Raw genomic sequence first — 20465 nt, 5'->3', positions numbered from 1 at the left:
CAAATTCAAAAAGCTCTTAATGCGTTGTTTCTCCTTCTGGAGCATAAGTGAGCGTTTGAACCTTCTGTAATAGTTGCATAGGAGTCCCTCAGTTGTCCTCAATGTGAAAAGGTGGATCTCAGAATCGTACAGTCATTGTTGGAAAGGTTTCAAATACACAAAAATGCTGAAAAAAAAACAGTATTTTTGTGTGTATCATTCAGGTAACAAAACTGTATCAAAAATCAATTTCTCTTGTGGACTGTATATAATAGTATTTCATGTGAAATATCTTATTCAGGTCAGTACTAAATAAAACAACATGCATTTTGTATGATCCCTCTTATTTTGATACAATAACATTTTGCAGATTCTGCAAGGTGTATGTAAACTTTTGACTTCAACTGTACATTAGTATTTCATACTTCATAAATACATGCATTTGAATTTAAAGACACAGTTTTGTAGAAATAACTGCAGTAGTCACATTTCGAATTCTGCTTTGTATTTATTCAATATTTCAAAACCTATAAGCAAAAGAAAAGAAAATTAATAATATAACTGATTAAATACATAGATAAACAAAACATTCTGCGAGTGAAACCCTGGGAGAACACAAGGCACCATTCCAGAAGAATGACAATCAGTTTGAGGTTTCAGATCCTGATCGGGAGCCTGGAAAACCGTCACAAATGCTCCGGAAAAATAAACCCAAAAATCCACGTCAGTACTCGCATCTCATTGAGAGATCAGTGATAGGTAGGAAAAGGCTGAAATATGAAAGGTCAGCTGCATGTACAGGTCATTTTGCACATCCCTGCCCAGGACAAAAATCATAATTGTGCTTTTTAGTGCAGTAAGGGACCCAGTTCATGATGCAGGTCTTTTTAGGCTTGACGTTTCCATTAAAAAAAAAAAAACGGCACACAGCAGAAAGTGAGCTACTGATTAAAAACATCAGTAAAGACAGACATAAGAAACACAGTTTTAACTCTCTCTATGCGAGAAGGACGCAGACACGTGCAGATGAGTTTTAACACAGGAGAAAAGAAAGGAAATCTCTTTGGTACTGAAAAACTAAAAAATATATGCTCTGATGATTACACAGGTCATTTTCAGTTTCATAATTTGACAATATCTACACCAGCTCCCCTCGACATCCATCCAAACACAAACTACATTAATAAACACTCTGAAACAAGACACAGTGTGATTATAGTGAATAAAAAGGCAGTTAGAAGCAAATGCATAAGTTAAAAAAAATAGACTTAATGATTTCCGACAATGAAAATATTAAGCATTTGGACTATTTCGACAAAGACGAGACACGAAGCGCCTACAGCAACACGTAGAACAAAATGCAGGATATCAACCACGAGGCAGTAACCAAATAAGAAAAGAGAAGTTCAACAGTGCTATGACGCCATTCTAAAACAGCTTTCATGTACATAAAATACTACAAGAGGAGGTCTGGATACAGTTTTCTAAATCATACAAGCAAAGCCGTTCGCAAGATGCAAGATTTTACCCTCATGTGATTAATATAGGATTATTCAAATTGACTTAAATATTAAGTTCGGGTGAAAACGAGGAATTGCATATGCATTTTGCTGTGTACTTACGGTTGTGTTATACCCACTTGCTCTGAAATCATTAATAACCTCCAAACCAAAGAGAAATGTGCAATACTTTTGCATAAAAGAGAGTTCCCAGAAGCAGATTAGGCTTAAAGGAGTAGTTCACTTTCAGAACAAAAATTTACAGATAATGTTCTCACCCCCTTGTCATCCAAGATGTTCATGCCTTTCTTTCCTCAGTCGTAAAGAAATGGTGTTTTTTAAGGATTTCTCTCCATATAATGCACTTCTATGGTGCCTCCGAGTTTGAACTTCCAAAATGCAGCTTCAAAGGGCTTAAATGATCCCAGACGAGGTAGAAGAGTCTTATCTAGCGAAACGATCGGTTATTTTCTAAAAACATTTACAATTTATATACTTTTTAATCTCAAACGCTCGTCTTGCAGAGCTAGACAAGACTAAAATTTGAGGTTAAAAAGTATAAATAGTATTTTTTTTTTTAAATAACCCATTGTTCAAACCTTTCGAAGCTGCATTTTGGAAGTTCAAACTCGGGGGCACCATAGAAGTCCATTATATGGAGAGAAATCCTTAAAAAACACCATTTCTTTACGACAGAAGAAAGAAAGACATGAACATCTTGGATGACACGGGGGTGAGAACATTATCTGTAAAATTTAGTTCTGAAAGTGAACTACTCCTTTAACCTTAGCCTTTTTAGTCTAAGGTTATGCCTAATGTGTGTCTAAGGATAAACAGCCCTAAAGAAGATCCTAATGGACGCTCTAACTCTGTAAATGAAATTTCTAACACAACGAGTATATATTTTGACAAGCAGCAACTGTCACTGGACTGCACATTTGATCAATAAACCTAGAAATGGAGGGAGGGGAACAATAACGATTGGCAACATTGCTCTGTCGTGATGATTTATATTACATATGCTACTGGCTATGTGATCTTTATTGATATTGCCTAAATATCTGCCATAAGAAAACTCCTCACGAAAAGCATGGAGGGATCATCTGCAACGCTTACAACTTAAAAACAGGGCTGCAACATTCCCTATGATATGAAACAACCGCAAAACCCAAGAGTTCTGTTCGCACGTTTTCAGTCCATTTTCTAGGATCAGTCCAAAAAGAAGGGAAACTGTGGTGAATGTGCAAAGCTCGCTAATGTCTCGAGCGACCACCTTCAAATGCATGGTGCTCCTCGTGCGCTGCAAAAAAAAAAGAAAGAAAGAAAACAAGTTTTGAATCAGTCACTAAAAGTTTACCAATGTCAAACAATACAATTAATTTGAATTAGAATTCTCACGCAACTATTGTTACAATAATAAACAATGACCTCTCAGCATGGACAGCGTGACATGCAGAGAGAAGAATGTAAACTGTGGACACTTACGTTTATAAAATACTGCTTTAAAAGATATCGCTGGAAGAAGTTCGTAGATTCTTCCTAAAACGTTTGCCTCGTTGGCAAAAGAAGCATTTCCATTCCAGACCTGAACCACATCTTCTCGTTCTCTCACACTGACACTTACTCCTACCACCTCATCCTCTAAAAGACAAGCAAATATTATTCATTTTGATTTGAATGTTAGCAATAAAATAAACTAATAATATAGATGAATGCATTTCTACACTCACCTGACGCACAGTAATCTGTGAACTGTTCACCAATTGTAGCCAATAGCAGCTCTTTCCACACAGCTGACTGTTAGAAGAAAGGACACAGACAAATACTGTTAGTGATTAAAAACACTCCGTTTATAGGAAAATGTGAAATTTGGGTATGAATTTATTGTATCTACATTATGCAGTCTGCAAGCGCTTAAGGCCTGAACTGACACCATTACTAGCAGACTTACTGTGCTCTCTTTTGGCACTTTCATTTTCCAAACACCTCCCTTAGCATTGCTCTCCTCTTCCCTGTGTAGACATAGAAAAAAATGAGTGCTGGGCAATGATTAATTGTGATTAATAGCATCCAAAATAAAAGTTTTTGTGTACATAATATATGTGTGTGTATTGTGTTTATTTATCAGGTATATATAAACACACACACACACACACACACACACACACACACACACACACACACACGCCCATTTTCCACAAGTTCATATGATTCTTTAGGGTCTTAATGAAAAGTCTATGATATACTTTGGTTAAAAATTCTCAATAGTAGTGTAATAAAACACCCTTTTACTATGTCAAAATCAGCTCTGCAAAAATCAACTCATTTTATTGCATGGTCCCTTTAAATGCAAATGAGCTCTGCTCACCCCGCCCCTCTCTGATGTGGGATTATGAGCCGTAATGTTTACTTTAGCCACGGGTTAACGGCAAAACTTGCCAACAAGCACATTAAAGGAGGTGAAGTGAGGCCAAGTATGGTGACCCATACTAGGAATTTGTGCTCTGCATTTAACCCATCCAAGTGCACACACACAGTAGTGAACACACACCCGGAGCAGTGGGCAGCCATTGCTGCGGCGCCCGGGGAGCAGTTGGGGGAACGGTGCCTTGCTCAAGGGACTCACCTCAGTCGTGGTATTGAGGGTGGAGAGAGTGCTGTACATTCACAATCTCCACCTACAATCCCTGCCGGACCTGGGACTCGAACCTGCAACCTTTGGGTTACAAATCCGATTCTCTAACCATTAGGCCACGGCTGCCCCCTTATTATTAAGAAAGGCCGTTTGCAAAGATGCATAAAAAACCCTTATTTTCATTTCTGCTGTGGGTGAAGCTGCATCGGGAACGATTTGCTTGAACTAGACGCATATGTAGATCGGGATCGGCGCTTTCCTTTTTAAAAACGAAAGTAACGTTATCCTCTGCGTCTTCAGCGGCTCAGATGTCCGGAGTAAATGACTACTGCTATGTTCATTATAATATCCAACAACAGAACACCTCAATCGCTCAATCTGAGACATTCTTGTCTTCCCCTGTACCTGAGTAACACAACAGCGATCAGAGGCGGACTGTTTCAGCTCGGTGAGGGCGGGTCTAATACCACTGGGTGGATTTTTGTCATTGTAGGGTGGTTGTGTGCGCAAACTGCCAACACACATTAATGTTCAAACAACATGTAAAAGGGAGTTTTGCATCCAATGACCCCTTTAAGAAAAAATTATGTTTATATATTAAATATATATATATATATAAATTCGGTCTCTATTAGCACTTTGAATATTGAAAGAGTACTTTGATTGTGCCAGATTTATGGACCAGCAGAGCAATGGAACCATATATGAGCATGACGATCCATTAACCCCTCAACTGTTAATCCCATTTTTGAACAGAGACGTGAAAATGAAGAATTGAATCTTAAATCTTTATAATTCATGGACAAGAACATTTAGTAATATGATTTTGATGTACATTTTCCATGTTAATTCAATGTCTGATTTTAAAATGGCATTCCAAAGGATGAATTTTGAAATTTTAAGTTTTCATCTGATATATCATTTCTTATTATTTCTAATGTGTAATAGGGAAAAATGGCAACAAGAAAGTCTGTTTGTGAAAAAGGTCAGAACTCCTGTTATGAAGGAGATGTTTGAGGTGCACTCTTGTCATAAATTAATCTATGAAACTCTTGTCATAAATTATTTTCCTACATAATTTGTAACAAAAAAAAATGTCAAATATCTATTTAGGAGACTTAGACCTTTCCAACGATATATAGTTTGTCATGATTAGATTAGGATTTATTTGTAAAATGGTGAAGTAAACTTGGGCATCCCACAGAGTGACAGCCATAAATGTTGATAAGCTACTGTTTCTAGCTAAGAATCATTAAATCGCTTTACTCTGACATAATACCTTTGTATGTTTCCTTTTTAATGTTTAATTTTTTTGTTTACATTATTACATTATTTTTCATTACATTTCTTTAAATTTAAAGCAAAGTTTATTTTGTCTTATTTCACTGCTATTTTACTGCTGTTTGATAACCTAATGTTCAGGGGTAAATCTGTAAATTAAAAAAGTTCTCCAGAATCGTGAGAGAATCGTGATCTTTATTCTGAGCAAAAAAATTGTGATTCTCATTTTATTCAGAATCGTGCAGCTCTAATATGTATGTATGTATGTATGTATCAAGAGCTCCTATAAAACCACAACAAATTCCTTGTTTTTGCACAGACTTGGTGAATAAAGCTCATTCTGATTCTAATATAACTAGCGTACATGTTTCACTTTTTGTGAGAAGAAAGCACCCCTACAACAACCTCTGAAATTGAACGGTTGTGTTTTACTCTAGCAATACATACAAATTTAAGTTTAACATTAGTGTAATCATTTTACCATCATTTTAGGAACTAAATAATGAAAAAGGAAAAATAAAACACAGCTTAGTCTTCACTCTTTGAATTCACAGATTCTTATTTAAGCTACAAAAGTTATTTAGGCAAGAGCAGAGAGTGATGTTCTCTTTCACTTTTGTTCATGACCCCAAATATTGTAAAGCTGTAGCGATATGCACATTTGTGATATTTCGATAATTTAGGGATGCACCGAATGTTCAGCAACCAAAATTATTCGGCCGAAAATAGCAAAAAAAGCTCTTTCATAAATCTGCTGCTGCCAGCAAAAAGGAGGTCTTTTTTCTTGATAACAATCATTACAACATCTCTATTAATACATTTATTATAACATTCTCCTTTGTTCAGCAAGGCTGCATTTATTGGTACATTAAAAAACACATGCCTGATTCAACAAAAAGTATCTTAAAAATGGCCAAAGAATATTATTGTACTAACTTATTAATTTGAACTTAAATTGTGCTTTGTTGGTAGGCTATAATTACTAGAATTTCAAAAATGTTCAGTGTTCAGTGTAAAAAAATATTTTTAAAATGTTGTTTTGTAATAGTTTTTTCTTCTATAAAAAGCCAGACAAAACTGTAAAAAGCAAATATTGGCTATTAAATTTAAGCAATGGTGAAAAAATTGGCAAAATACATGGGGGAAAAAAGTTTACACACATATATTATGTTAACAAAAACATTTATTATGTACTATTATAAATGTCTTTATCACCACTTTAGATCAGTTTAATGACAACAAGTGGATCATCCTTATTGATAACAAGTATTAAAGTCAAATAGTCAAGAAAGTTTGCTGCCGTAATATGGCCGAAGCAGGCGGAGTAATATCACACAGCGCCTGAAATTAGTTCCCAGCTAGGTTAGCATTTGCACATGTGTTGCGTGATATTACTCCGCCTGCTTCGGCCATATTACGGCAGCAAACTTCCTTGACTATTACGCCGGAATGGAAATGTAGTTCCTAATCTTATCAGCCTAGAAACTCGCAGCTTTGCATTTTCCGCCGGTATTAGTACACGATATAACTACAGAAGAGTCATGTTTTAAATAGGACAAATATCGAAACTCGTTGGTCATTTCTGAACGCGATGCTATTGGTCTAATAGGATTCAATGATCTATGCTAAGCTATGCTAAAAGTGGTATCGCCAGAACAGCAGAACGGCTGAATGGATTTTAAAAAGGTAAATCTCAACTTATTAACTTGGGGGGAGTTGGAGAATGAGCCCATTTCCAAAAAAGTGGCGTGTTCTTTAATTTCTTTTAACAAATTCTTTGAACACTTGGCTAAATAAGTTGAAAGACTCACCATAGTGGTCTTCTTTCTCCTCGCATTAAGTGGTAGCTACACCTCAGAGGGAGGGAGGACACTGCAGGGATGTTGTTGTACACACTCCAGAAACTCTTTTTGTTATGAAAAACAAAAAAAAAAACATCAGCGACAAGATTTTTTTTTTCCAATTCCAACAGTAAACTTTTTTTTCTGCTAGTTTACAAAACTATTGCTGTACATTAGGATATGTTGATGCCTTAAAGAAATAGTTCACCCAAAAATAACCCTCATGTCGTTCCAAACCAGTAAGACCTTTGTTCATCTTCTGAACACAAATTAAGATATTTTTGATGAAATCTAAAAGCTTTCTGATCTTTCATAAAGAGCAGTGTAATTGCCACATTCAAGGGCCAGAAAGGTAGTAAGGACATTGATAAAATAGTCTAGTAAGGGTTAGAAAGCTTGGTGTTACGAAGGGTTTGGATTAATGACAGAATTTCATTTTCGGGTGAGCTGTCCCTTTAAGGCATAAATGGAAGCTACAATGAATTGGAAAAAATACTGATTATCAGTTGAAACAAAATAATTATCAGTTATTGCACATTTCACAATAAAAAAAATGCACAAAAACAGAAATTTCACCACACCTTTAATAACATCAAAGGACTAGTTTTTTTAGGCTGATCAGGCAAAACATAATGATAAAATTACAATTATTACATTACGTATAATAAAAGTGCAAGACCTACCTGTACAGTATGGACGGTGTATATCTTTTTCAGGTTCGATTCACACTCTGCTGCCGTCGTACCGGGTAAAGACCTACAAGACATGAAAAATAAAGTATAATAGCTTTAAAGCATAATTTACTTAAAAATAAACATTCTGTCGTCATTTACTCGCCCTCATGTCATTCCAAACCTGTATGACTCTCCGTCTTCCGTGGAACAAAGGTGAATTTCTTAGTAATGTTTTCAAAAGACTGGCAAAGATAATGAAAGTGAATGAGAAGTGTTGCTGTAAAGCTTCAAAATGACAGATGGTTGCTTGGAGTGCTGTGCTTTTTGTCATGTTGAACCTTGACAGCCTCATATTATGAAGAATATCAGGAATAGCATATTTTGCAATGACATGAGGGTGAGTAAATAAAAACTGATTTTAATTTTTGAACGGACTATACCTTTAAACGAGACACTTTTGCACTACACTAAGCTTGGCATATCGTCCATATCTGTGTCATAAACCATGGATTCATAGAAGTGTTATCTTCTGTCTTATGTCAAGTGCAATTCAGCGCTTGCGATCGCGCCATGAGACACAGAACACAAGCATTTCACAATCGTTATGGCAACCAAACATCTGTCGGACAGTAAACAGGACTTCAACCCTTTGAAAATCATTACCAAAATATCTGCGGAGAGAATTTTAAGGAAGAGAAGAAGCCTAAGCAATTTAAATGAAATATATGTGTGACCCTGGACCACAAAACCAGCCTGAGTAAATGAATAAGAATAAATAAGATGTCCACTGATGTATGGTTTGTTAGGATAGGATAGGATAATATTTGGCTGAGATAAAACTTTCTGAAAATCTGGAATCTGAGGGTGCAAAATACTAAATATTGAGAAAATCACCTTTAAAGTTGTACAAATGAAGCTCTTGGCTATGCATATTGCTAATCAAAAACTAAGTTTGAATATATTTACAGTAGTAAATCTACAAAGCATCTTCACAGAACATTATTTTACTTAATATCCGAACGATTTTTGGCATAAAAAAATAAATCAAGAATTTTGACCCATACAATGTATTGTTGGCTATTGCTACAAATAGACTAGTTTTGTGGTCCAGGGTCACACATGAGATCACCTTATGCAAATAAACAATCAGTTTAGCAATCTCAGAAGTTATTTTGCACTAGCAGTGTCCTACATATTAAAAACTCAAATAAAACTTAAATGGGTTAATGCGAAAGCTTTGAGGTACACCCTTACCATATTACGCTGTTGATTCACACAGCTTCAGAAAGAACATGAAATCTGATATTAAATAACAACCATGACCTACAGGTGACTCGACCTACTTTACTAAGTTGTTATATGTGCTCTGCGTTATGACACTTAGAAATCTTACAAACAATTAATACAGGCGCATGAACCATTATTAGTGTTAGCTGTGCTCGTTTAGAAACTGAAAATAGTAAGTTTAGCTATTTAAAAAAGAGAAATATCAATCTTGGGCCTTTGTTGACAGGCTTGTGGATATATAAAGTCCAATCCATAATAGCAGTAATATGCCATTATGAGCCTACCGATCCAGCCAGAAGGTCCATGGAGAGTGCAGCGGCAGCGAGGTGCCGTCCTCGATGTGGTTGGTGATGTTTTCCAGCTCTCTCTCGTCGATGTGGATGTTGTCTTCTGTAGAGTTCACAGGGCTGCTTTGTCTCGCCGTGTTCAGCTGCAGGTTTGGGGCTGCAGGAACCGCCATTTTGGCTTTATTAGCGCTAATCGATGTGTGAGGGATTTGCTGGGAGATCTATATTAATCTCCACATCCACAGATTGGCAGATTATTGATGCTGACTCATTTGCCGTTCGGCCGGCTGGACTTGCCGCGTCACCGACACAACAACAACAGAGTCGGACTGGGGAGGGTGAAGTCAGACGCAGCGCCCCAGCTCTCAACTGCATTTCAAAATAAAAGCACTCAGATATTTATTAAAGGAGTAGTTCACTTGCAGCAGAACAATGATTTACAGATAATGTACTCATCCTCTTGTCATCCAAGATGTTCACGTCTTTCTTTCTTCAGTCGTAAGGAAATTATTTTTCTGTTTTAAGGAAATTATTTTTCTCCATATAATGGACTTCTATGGTGCCCCCGAGTTTGAACTTTCAAAATTGAGCTTCAAAGGGCTCTAAATGATCACTGTTGAGGAAAGAATTCTGTGCAAAACGATCGGTTATTTTCTAAAAAAATTATTATACTTAATATAATACTTATATATAACTTATATACTTTTTAACCTCAAATGCTCGTCTACTCTCTGTGTACTCTGTGTAGAGATTAAAAAGTATATAAATTGTAAATGTTTTTAGAAAATAACTGATCGTTTCGCTAGAAACTCATTTAGAGCCCTTTGAAGCAGCATTTAAACTGCATTTTTGAAGTTCAAACTCGGGGGCACCATAGAAGTCCACTATATGGAGAGAAATCCTGAAATGTTTTCCTCAAAAAACATCATTTCTTTACGACTGAAGAAAGAAAGACATGTTTTTTTTTTTTTCAGTATTTTTCTCCATATAATGGACTTATATGGTGCCCCCGAGTTTGAACTTCAAAAATGCAGCTTCAAAGGGCTCTAAACGATCACAGCAAGGAAAGAAGGGTCTTATCTAGCAAAACGATCGGTTATTTTCTAAAAAAAAAAAAATACAATTTATGTACTTTCTAACCTCAAATGATCATCTTGTCTACTCTGTATGTACTCTGTGTAGAGATTAAAAAGTATATAAATTATAAATGTTTTTAGAAAATAACCGATCGTTTCACTAGATAAGACCCTTCTTCCTTGGCTGGGATCATTTAGAGCCCCTTGAAGCTGCATTTAAACTGCATTTTGGAAGTTCAAACTCGGGGGCACCATAGAAGTCCATTATATGGAGAGAAATCCTAAAATGTTTTCCTCAAAAAACATAATTTCTTTACGACTGAAGAAAGAAAGACATGTTTTTTTTCAGTATTTTTCTCCATATAATGGACTTCTATGGTGCCCCCGAGTTTGAACTTTCAAAATTGAGCTTTAAAGGGCTCTAAATGATCACTGCCGAGGAAAGAAGGCTGTGCAAAACGATCGGTTATTTTCTAAAAAAATTACAACTTATATACTTTTTAACCTCAAATGCTCGTCTACTCTCTACTCTGTGTAGAGATTAAAAAGTATAAAATTGTAAATGTTTTTAGAAAATAACCGATCGTTTCACTAGATAAGACCCTTCTTCCTTGGCTGGGATCATTTAGAGCCCTTTGAAGCTGCATTTAAACTGCATTTTGTAAGTTCAAACTCGGGGGCACCATAGAAGTCCATTATATGGAGAGAAATCCTAAAATGTTTTCCTCAAAAAACATCATTTCTTTACGACTGAAGAAAGAAAGACATGTTTTTTTTCAGTATTTTTCTCCATATAATGGACTTCTATGGTGCCCCCGAGTTTGAACTTTCAAAATTGAGCTTCAAAGGGCTCTAAATGATCACTGCCGAGGAAAGAAGGCTGTGCAAAACGATCGGTTATTTTCTAAAAAAATTACAACTTATATACTTTTTAACCTCAAATGCTCGTCTACTCTCTGTGTACTCTGTGTAGAGATTAAAAAGTATATAAATTGTAAATGTTTTTAGAAAATAACCAATCATTTCGCTAGATAAGACCCTTCTTGCTCGGCTGGGATCATTTAGAGCCCTTTGAAGCCGCATTTAAACTGCATTTTGGAAGTTCAAACTCGGGGGCACCATAGAAGTCTATTATATGGAGAGAAATCCTGAAATGTTTTCCTCAAAAAACATAATTTCTTTACAACTGAAGAAAGAAAGACATGACAAGGATGGATGACAAGGGGGTGAGTACATTATCTGTAAATTTTTGTTCTGAAAGTGAACTACTCCTTTAAATAAAACTGAATAATTTGTAAGGTTTAAGCACTTAACAAGGCAAACCCCCTGCTGTTTTCTAGCTGGTCTATTTTCTGGCGTTTGTTGGTAGATCATTTTGCACTGGCGTCGAACCAAAACTGAAAAACTTAAATGAGTAGTTCACTTACAGAACAAAAATTTACAGATAATGTTCTCACCCCTTTGTCATCCAAGATAGTCATGTCTTTCTTTCTTCAGTCGTAGAGAAATTGTGTTTTTTTAAGAAAAACATTTTAGGATTTCTCTCCATTTAATGGACTTATATGGTGCCCCTGAGTTTGAACTTCCGAAATGCAGTTTAAATGCAGCTCCAAAGGGCTCTAACAATCCCAGCCGAAGAAGAAGGGTCTTATCTAGTGAAACGATCAGTTATTTTCTAAACAAAAATTACAGTTTATATACTTTTTAAGCTCAAACACTCATCTTGTCTAGCTCTGTGTCAACTCTGTGTATTCCCATTCATGACAGTTAGGGCATGTCGAAAAACTCCCATCTCATTTTCTCCTCCAACTTCAAAATCATCCTACATTGCTGCAAAAGTACCAAACCAGTGTTTACAAAGTGAACATGCAAAGAGGGTCAAACGCTCACTATAAAAAAAGGTAAAACAGCAACGTTGAAGTAGGAGGAGAAAATGAGATGGGTTTTTTTTCGATCTACCGTAACTGTCAATACACAAAGTTCACGCAGAGCTAGACAAGACGAGCGTTTGAGACCTAAGACCCTACTTCCTCGGCTAGGATTGTTATGAGCCCTTTGAAGCTGCATTTAAACTGCATTTTGGAAGTTCAAACTCAGGGGCACCATAGAGGTCCATTATATGCAGAGAAATCCTTAAATGTTGTTCTCAAAATACGTAAAGAAAGAAAAAACTGAAGAAAGAAAGACATGAACATCTTGGATGACAAGGGGGTGAGAACATTATCGGTAAATCTTTGCTCTGGAAGTGAACTACTCCTTTAAATTCACATCTGAAAAGAAACTAAACAAAATAGACTAAATAGAAATATAGCTGCAAGCAGCGATTACTAGGATTCAAGTGCTTTAAGACATTTAAGTACATATGAAAAAAGACATTACATATATTTCAACAAGCCTGTAACCACCTACAGCAATAATCCTGGTAATTTACTACAGAGATATGATTTTTTTTTTTACATTAATGACTGTTATAGGAGCAGCTGTGGTCCGATCTCCCTAAAACTTTGTATGCTTTGTATGGTTTAGAATCACAATGTCGCATGTGCTCACCAGGTTTCGTGAAGTTTTGAGTTTTCATTCAGGCTTTAAAGCCTTTTGGGTATATTTGGACAGGCCCCTTTTCTAAACGACCGTTATATCTTCGCAAAGGGGTAAATTTCAAATGGTTTTTGATAGTTATTGACCTAGAGAGTCTAGAGAATTGCACTGCAGTGATGTTTTCCAGATTGAGTGAAAAACCTAGGACTAGTTTGCAAAAGTAGGTTTTTTACATTTTCTCCATCATTTACCAAATGGTTTGATTGACAGCAGTGGTTCTAGAGGCAAAGTTGTTCAGAATGAGGAGGTCTATCGTATGATACAAATCGTGTGCATATGTGTGATAAACCAAACAATAAACAATCGATTACACCAGTGGTTCTCAATCCTGGTCCTGGAGGACCCCTGCTCTGCACATTTTGCATGTCTCTCTTATTTAACACACCTGATTGAGATCTTCAGCTTGTTAGTTCAGTTCATGGATCTCTCTCCTAATGAGCCGATGATCTCAATCAGGTGTGTTAGATAAGGGAGACATGCAAAATGCAGAGCAGGGGTCCCCCAGGACCAGGATTGAGAACCACTGGTTTACACCCTTGAAAAATGTGATATCGCCCCCAAGTGGCCGAACAATGGTCAAATGACATAAGACACTTGAGCCTGAACAGTTTAAGAGTTATGAGTGATTTTGTACTTTTGATCGCTGTAGCGCCCCTGTCAGGATGATTGGGGCGATCCTTGGTGACGTTGTAGACGTTGTGAGTACTACCCATCCCTCCAAGTTTCAAGTCTCTACAACTTGCGATTGCTGGTGCTTGGCCATCCTAACAATTACAATAGGGTTCCAGTGCTACGAGCTTGAACCCCTAAACATGTATAACAATCTTAACAAAATGACAAAGGTACATAAAATTATAAAAATAAAATAAAAATTAATTGAAGCTCAACAGAAATGTGTAAAAAATAAATAAATAAATAAAATACTGCAAATAAAACAAAAATAAAGCAAAATAGAGATGTGTAAAAAATAAATAATAATAAATAAATAATTGTACTGTCAAATCGATTAATCGCATCCAAAATAAAAGTTTGTTTACATATGTGCATGTGCTATGTATATTTATAAGTATATGTATATATACACACATACATGTATATATTTAATAAATAAATGTATATATATGTTTGTGTATTTATATATACATATAAATATACACAGCACACACACACACACATATATTATGTAAGCACAAACCTTTATTTTGGATGTGATTAATCACAATTATTCGATTTGACAGCACTAAATATATGTATATATTTATTTATTTTATTTTTTGGATTCTCTCTCTTTTTTTTTTCTTTTTTTTTACTTTAATGCTAATGCAGCTAATGACCAGTTCAGACCAGCTGGAAACCAGCTATTATTTTCCAAAACACATTCAAAACCAAAGGGTGGATAGGACATGTTACTGTCAACATCCTTTGTTTGCCCTCTGATTTAACAATTCATTGATGTTCCAGTGCGTAAAGGAACAACAAGAGACGTTGATTGCAGAACCTTACCTAAATCACACTGTGCAGGTTTGCTAAGATGGTGGTAGATTTAATTGATATATGTGAGCCTGGACTACAAAACCGGTTATAAGGGACAATTCAGAAAGCTAAATAAATACGATTTCCATTGGTGTATGGTTTGTTAGGATAGGACAATATTTGGCAGAGATACAACTATTTGAAAATCTGGAATCTGAGGGTGCAAAAACATCTAAATATTGAGAAAATTGCCTTTAAAGTTGTCCAAATGAAGTAGCAATGCATATTACTAATCAAAAATTAAGTTTAGATATATTTACAGTAGGAAATTTACAAAATATCTTAATGGAACATGATCTTTACCTAATATCCTAATAATAAAAGAGACATTGATCATTTTGACCCATACAATGTATTTTTGGCTATTGCTACAAATATACCCGTGCTACTTAAGACTGGTTTTGTGGTCCAGGGTCACATATAATAAACAACTACTCAAGAACATGGTAAAGAGTGTGTGATTATCTTACAGTCAAGATGAAATGAAGTAGCGTTCAGTAGCAGTTCTTTTCTTCCATACTGTGACGTATATATGAGTGTAATGAGTTACCAAAATAGAAAAAATGTTTGGGAGGGACTTAGCATCAGGTGACTGGATGTTGAGATGTGAATGTTGAACTCAAAAGTTAATGCAGATGAGCATGAGCTTGCAGTGGTGGGATTTAAGCAGACTAAATGATTGAAAAGGTCCTGCATACGTCACCAGAGAGAAGTCTTTTGTTTTCAATGGAAGGTCCAGTTATGATATTGTGATTAAACAAAATGACGTCTCAAAAACCAAACCAAAAAAAAAAAAAAAAGTAAAGAAAGAACAAAAAAATAATTGCATGGATGAAGTGTTCACAATAAAACCAATAGCATGCATTCAGAAAAGACAGTTTAGGTCAAAAGTTTACATACACCTTGCAGAATCTGCAAAATGTTCATTATTTTAGCAAAATAAGAGGGATCACACAAAATGCATGTTATTTTTTATTTAGTACTGACCTGAATGAGATATTTCACATAAAAGATGTTTACATATAGTCTGCAAGAAAAAAATAAGTTGAATTTATAAAAATGACCCTGTTCAAAAGTTTACATACACTTGATTCTTAAAACTGTGTTGTTACCTGAATGATCCACAGCTGTTTTTTTGTCTAGTGATAGTTGTTTATGAGTCCCATGTAAGTCCTGAACAGTTAAACTTCCCACTGTTCTTCAGAAAAATTCTTCAGGTCCCTCAAATTCTTTGGTTTTTCAGCATTTTTGTGTATTTGAACCCTTTTCAAACAATGACTGTATGATTTTGAGATCCATCTTTTCACACTGAGGACAACTGAGGACTCTATGCAACTATTACAGAAGGTTCAAAAGCTCACCGATGCTCCAGAAGGAAACACGATGCATTAAGATCCGGGGGTTAAAACTTTTGAACAGAATGAAGATGTGTACATTTTCTTATTTTGCTAAAATGTCATATATTGTTTTCATTTAGTACTGCCCTTCAGAAGCTACAGAGGATACTTGCATGTTTCCCAGAATACAAAATAAGTTTAATTTACCCTGATCTTTAAATTCCAAGTTTGTAGTTACACAAATACACAAAAAAGCTGGTAGGCTGGTAGTTTAACTGTTCAGGACCAATAAACAAACAAAAATGGATCATTAAGGTAACAACAGTATTAAGAATCAAGTGTATGTAAACCTTTGAACAGGGTCATTTTTATAAATTCAACTATTATTTTCTCTTGTGGACTATATGTAAACATCTTTTATGTGAAATATCATATTCAGGTCGGTGCTAAATAAAAATAACATGCATTTTCTATGATCCCTCTTGTGTTAAAATAATTAACATTTTGCAGATTCTGCAAGGTGTATGAAAACTTTTGACCTCAAATTTTGAACACAATAAACTCTGGTTACTATACAAGAATAAACTGTTCATGAAAGTCCCCAGGATGCTTTGAGACTATGAGTTTCAGAAGGATTTTATTAGCTTCATAAGCTTCTAGATTTTTAACAAAGGTCAGAATGGATGTGTAAACCTGTGCAAATCGTCCTTATGGGCGAGAAGAAGCCAATTTTTACAACACAATGCTATAACTGGGAGTACTTTCCAATTTTCAGTAGAGATCTTGGTAAACTGTAAATATACTGTATGAAATCTCACAAATAAGATAAGCTGCTTCATATTCCAACAACTGTCTCTCCACACTTTCGTCACCATGAAGTTGAATAATAGACAGTACTGTGAATCTCGATATAATTTTACAAGAAATATGCAAAGGTTTAAAGTCTAAAAACAGAGCAAGATAAAGAACAATATTCTAAATACTCTCTTATCATCTTGTGAACCACAAAACATGTCTACATGGTACACCTTATGGATTTCAAAGTTGGCCTTGTATTTATAGTACTGTAAACTCACATCATCACAGTTTGTGTTTCCACCATGTAAACACACAAGAGTTTGTCATATGAAATAAGAGGGAACAAATCTCCCTGTACACGGTGGTCTAGCGTGATCTTACGGTCGAGAACTCGCTTTCTACAAACAGCCGCAGCGACGGATCGTTGACTCGGAGCTGTCTGCGAGATGAAGGAATGAGCTCTGATACTGTACATTTAGCATAAACGATTCTACGTCCTAAACACAAAGTCAAAACAGCCGTCTGCACGATTTAATGACAATGAACGATAATAATGCAAACTTGGCAGGGCAGATATCCGTGGTGCACAAACATGGATTATATCTGGAAGGAGTAGGGCACAGAATATACAGTGGGTCTCGGCGTGACAGTGACTCACGTGAACATCAACACATCAATCTACAAGGTGCTCCACGAGGGTTTTTTCGACAGGTACGCTTCTGCCGACGTGTCAAGATGGACATTGTCCCAACGGGTTGGAAAGATCCCTCTTCCATGTACAGTTACGAGTGTGGCTGTAGGCGCTCCGGGCCTCGCCAAGCGAGATTGCGGTGTCTGAATCTCTTCCGCTTCACATGGTCTCATTGTGCCCAGAAGAATGGTCTCTTCTGGGGGTGGAGGCGCGGGACGACCCCTTGTCCGTGCTCTCTGAGCTGGAGCTCAGGTGCTGCTGCTCGGAGCCAGCGCTGGAGGTGACAGTGGAGGATGATGTGGAGGACGAGCGAGTCTTCTCCTTAAAGTCTGTGATGATGACAGTCACATTGCCCACCGTTATAGCGAGCTGCTGAGCCGAGCTCCTGTCCACGTTCTTCAGTTTAGGTCTGAAGTGTAACAGAGACATAGAGAAAGAAGGAATTACACATCAACTGTATTACCGCAGCATTCATTGCTTAAAGACAGATGTCATCAAAGACGGTCATGTCTTTCTTTCTTCAGTCGAATGAAATTAAGGGTTCTGAGGAGAACATTCCAGGATTATTCTCCATATAGTGGACTTCAATGGGACCCAATGGGTTGAAGGTTTCAATGCAGCTTCAAAGGGATCTACATGATCCCAGCCGATGAATAATCTTATCTAGTGAAACGATTGGTCGTTTTCTTAAAGGAACACTCCTCTTTTTTTAGAAATAGGCTCATTTTCCAAATTTTCCAGCCATTCTGAAGTGTGATGCAGCATCATGCAAAAGCAAACGTTTTCATAGCCAATTGTTAATTTGCAACCAAACATTTCTTTTAATAAGGGGATAAAGAGAGTATTAAGCTTCACATGACGCCATCCATTATAAGAGGTGGGCTAGGCTCTCGTTTGTAGAGTAAAATAGCTTTTTCTTGGCCACCAATATGACCATATGAGCCTTTTCCTTGTGTAAGTGTATACTTTCACAAACTTTGTCAGAAGTACTTTTCATTTCATTAGGAATAAACTGCTGAGAGTATTTTTAATGCTTCATTCAGCCCAAAGTTCTAAATGTATGATAATCCAGTTTTAGCTGTCTACACTGCAGTTAAAAAGCCCATGGATTATGCCACTGACTCATTGGATTTCTCTTAATAACTCAAAGCAGTAACTCTATAAATTAAATATGAAATCATTCATAGGAATCAAGAACACTCTAATGCAGGTAAATGCCTGCCTGTAAAACACAATGTAACAAGTAGCAACAGATCTTGTATGAGTATTATGATGCGCATGGATTTGCTTCTATCCATCAGCAGTTGATTAAATGGAGGGAGATCTGAATGCAAGCTTGCAATCTACTGTGGAGGGCCAAAGTTAAGTGGATTAAGTGACTGAAGTCCAGAGAGAAGTCTCTCTCTGAAAGACTGAGTCAAAATGGTCAAATCACAACAAGATCATTAAGATGCATTTAGAAAATAGACAATGTGAATTTTCCTATCTTGCCAACTTTAAGAAGAACTATCAAAGAGCAGATCAGTTCAGAACTTACCGTGAAATTATAGATTTGTTATTCTTCGTGACAGACTTTCCAGGCTTCATGCCGTTACTTTCCCCAGCTGGACCTTTCTGAATGAGTTTGGGCCTGTAAATGTTGATCAAATATGCAATTAGTAACAGAATGTTAGGAAAAGTTCACTTCCAGAACATGCATTATGTTTTTTGAGGAAAACATTTAACTCCTCTCCATATAGAGGACTTCCAAAATGCAGCTTCAAGGGGCTCTAAACGATCCCAGCCGAGGAAGAAGGGTCTCATCTAGCAAATCGATTGGTTATTTAAAAAAAAAAAAAAAAAAAGAATTTATATACTTTTTTTTTTTTAACTCAAATGCTTGTCTTGTCTAGCTCTGCTTCTTCTCTGTGTATTCCAGTTCAAGACAGTTAGGGCATGTCAAAAAACTCCCATCTCATTTTCTCCTCCAACCTCAAAATCATCCTACATCGACGTTTTACCTTTTTTTGTAAAGGGCGTTTGATCATCTTTGCATGTTCACTTTGTAAACACTGGGTTGGTAAACACAGCGATGTAGGACAATATTGAAGTTGGAGGAGAAAATGAGATGGGAATTTTTCGACATACCCTAACTGTCTTGAACCAGAATACACAGAGAGCTAAACAAAATGAGCGTTTAAGGTTAAGTAATATATCCTGAAATGTTTTCCTCAAAAAACATAATTTCTTTACGACTGAAGAAAGAGGACATGAACATCTTGGAAGACAAGGGGTGAGGAAATGATCTGCACTTTTTTGTTCTGGAAGTGAACTTCTCCTTTAACATACAACGTTCCCCACATTTAATCATTCACAAAAGCATTTTTGTAGCTGCCCTGCAATTCCACTGCTGTTTTATTCGACATTTACATATATTCATTTAGCAGACACTTTAATCCAAAGTGATTTACAAATCACAAAAATGGATTCTTTTCTCATGAAAGATTAGCAAAGGTCACTAATCACTAATTGAGATATTCATTTAATGATTTATCCAATACATGAATACTTGTGTGTGTGATACCTGCCTCTTTTTTAATAGGCTCTGAATAGAAATAACAGAATAAAACCTTTTGTGGACTGCAACAGTGGCCATCCACATCTCAGTGGCCTTGGTTCCAGAAGTTTTTTTCCCATTCATTTTTCTCATAAGGATATTTAAAACAAAAGGTTTGGTTAAGGAATTACAAGCCATAAACCAAACCAGTGACAAAATGAATCACAGCATTAAAAGCATTGATTTAAAGCAAAAAGTATTAAAAAACAGGTACAAGACTGTGTACTTAATGGCTTTGCTACAGTCTCATGAAGCACTGCAAATGACAATCAAATTAAAAATGAAGAAACTATTGATTTTAAAGGGATAGCTTAGTCATAAGTACGTCAATTTACTTAATACCGACATAACTG

The 20465-nt window shown here is 36.2% G+C and overlaps 2 protein-coding genes across 2 annotated transcripts in view; both read right to left on the bottom strand.

Moving 5' to 3' along the window:
• Positions 1-2076: 2076 nt before the first annotated feature.
• On the bottom strand, positions 2077-9807 carry eif4e3 (eukaryotic translation initiation factor 4E family member 3). The gene is made up of 7 exons (XM_073823172.1): positions 9481-9807; positions 7919-7991; positions 7206-7300; positions 3430-3490; positions 3209-3275; positions 2964-3119; positions 2077-2778 (listed from the first exon to the last, which is right to left on the bottom strand). Exons 1-7 carry the CDS (start codon positions 9654-9656, stop codon positions 2732-2734), a joined length of 675 nt encoding a protein of 224 aa, XP_073679273.1. The 5' UTR covers positions 9657-9807; the 3' UTR covers positions 2077-2731.
• Positions 9808-16645: 6838 nt separating this feature from the next.
• Positions 16646-20465, bottom strand: part of rybpa (RING1 and YY1 binding protein a) — a 13097-nt gene continuing 9277 nt past the window's right edge. Inside the window, exons 4-5 of the mRNA XM_073823465.1 lie at positions 19054-19146; positions 16646-17925 (exon numbers count right to left, since the gene is read on the bottom strand). Of these exons, the coding sequence (XP_073679566.1) occupies positions 17676-17925; positions 19054-19146 (343 nt within the window). The 3' untranslated portion in view covers positions 16646-17675. The remainder of the gene's footprint in view (positions 17926-19053; positions 19147-20465) is intronic.

This window comes from Garra rufa, chromosome 18, assembly GCF_049309525.1.
Source record: "Garra rufa chromosome 18, GarRuf1.0, whole genome shotgun sequence".
Classification (NCBI taxonomy): Eukaryota; Metazoa; Chordata; class Actinopteri; order Cypriniformes; family Cyprinidae; genus Garra; species Garra rufa.
The sequence above is the reverse complement of the archived record's forward strand: the minus strand, read 5'-3'. Positions and strand labels throughout refer to the sequence as shown.

Bases quoted from the DNA above. Each gene is read 5' to 3' on its own strand.
- eif4e3 (XM_073823172.1), bottom strand. From the start codon at position 9,656: ATGGCGGTTCCTGCAGCCCCAAACCTGCAGCTGAACACGGCGAGACAA. The intron at 3,120-3,208 runs GTGAGTGTAGAA...CTTGTCTTTTAG, and splicing joins CACAGATTACTGTGCGTCAG to AGGATGAGGTGGTAGGAGTA. The intron at 2,779-2,963 runs GTAAGTGTCCAC...TTTTTTTTGCAG, and splicing joins TAAAGCAGTATTTTATAAAC to CGCACGAGGAGCACCATGCA.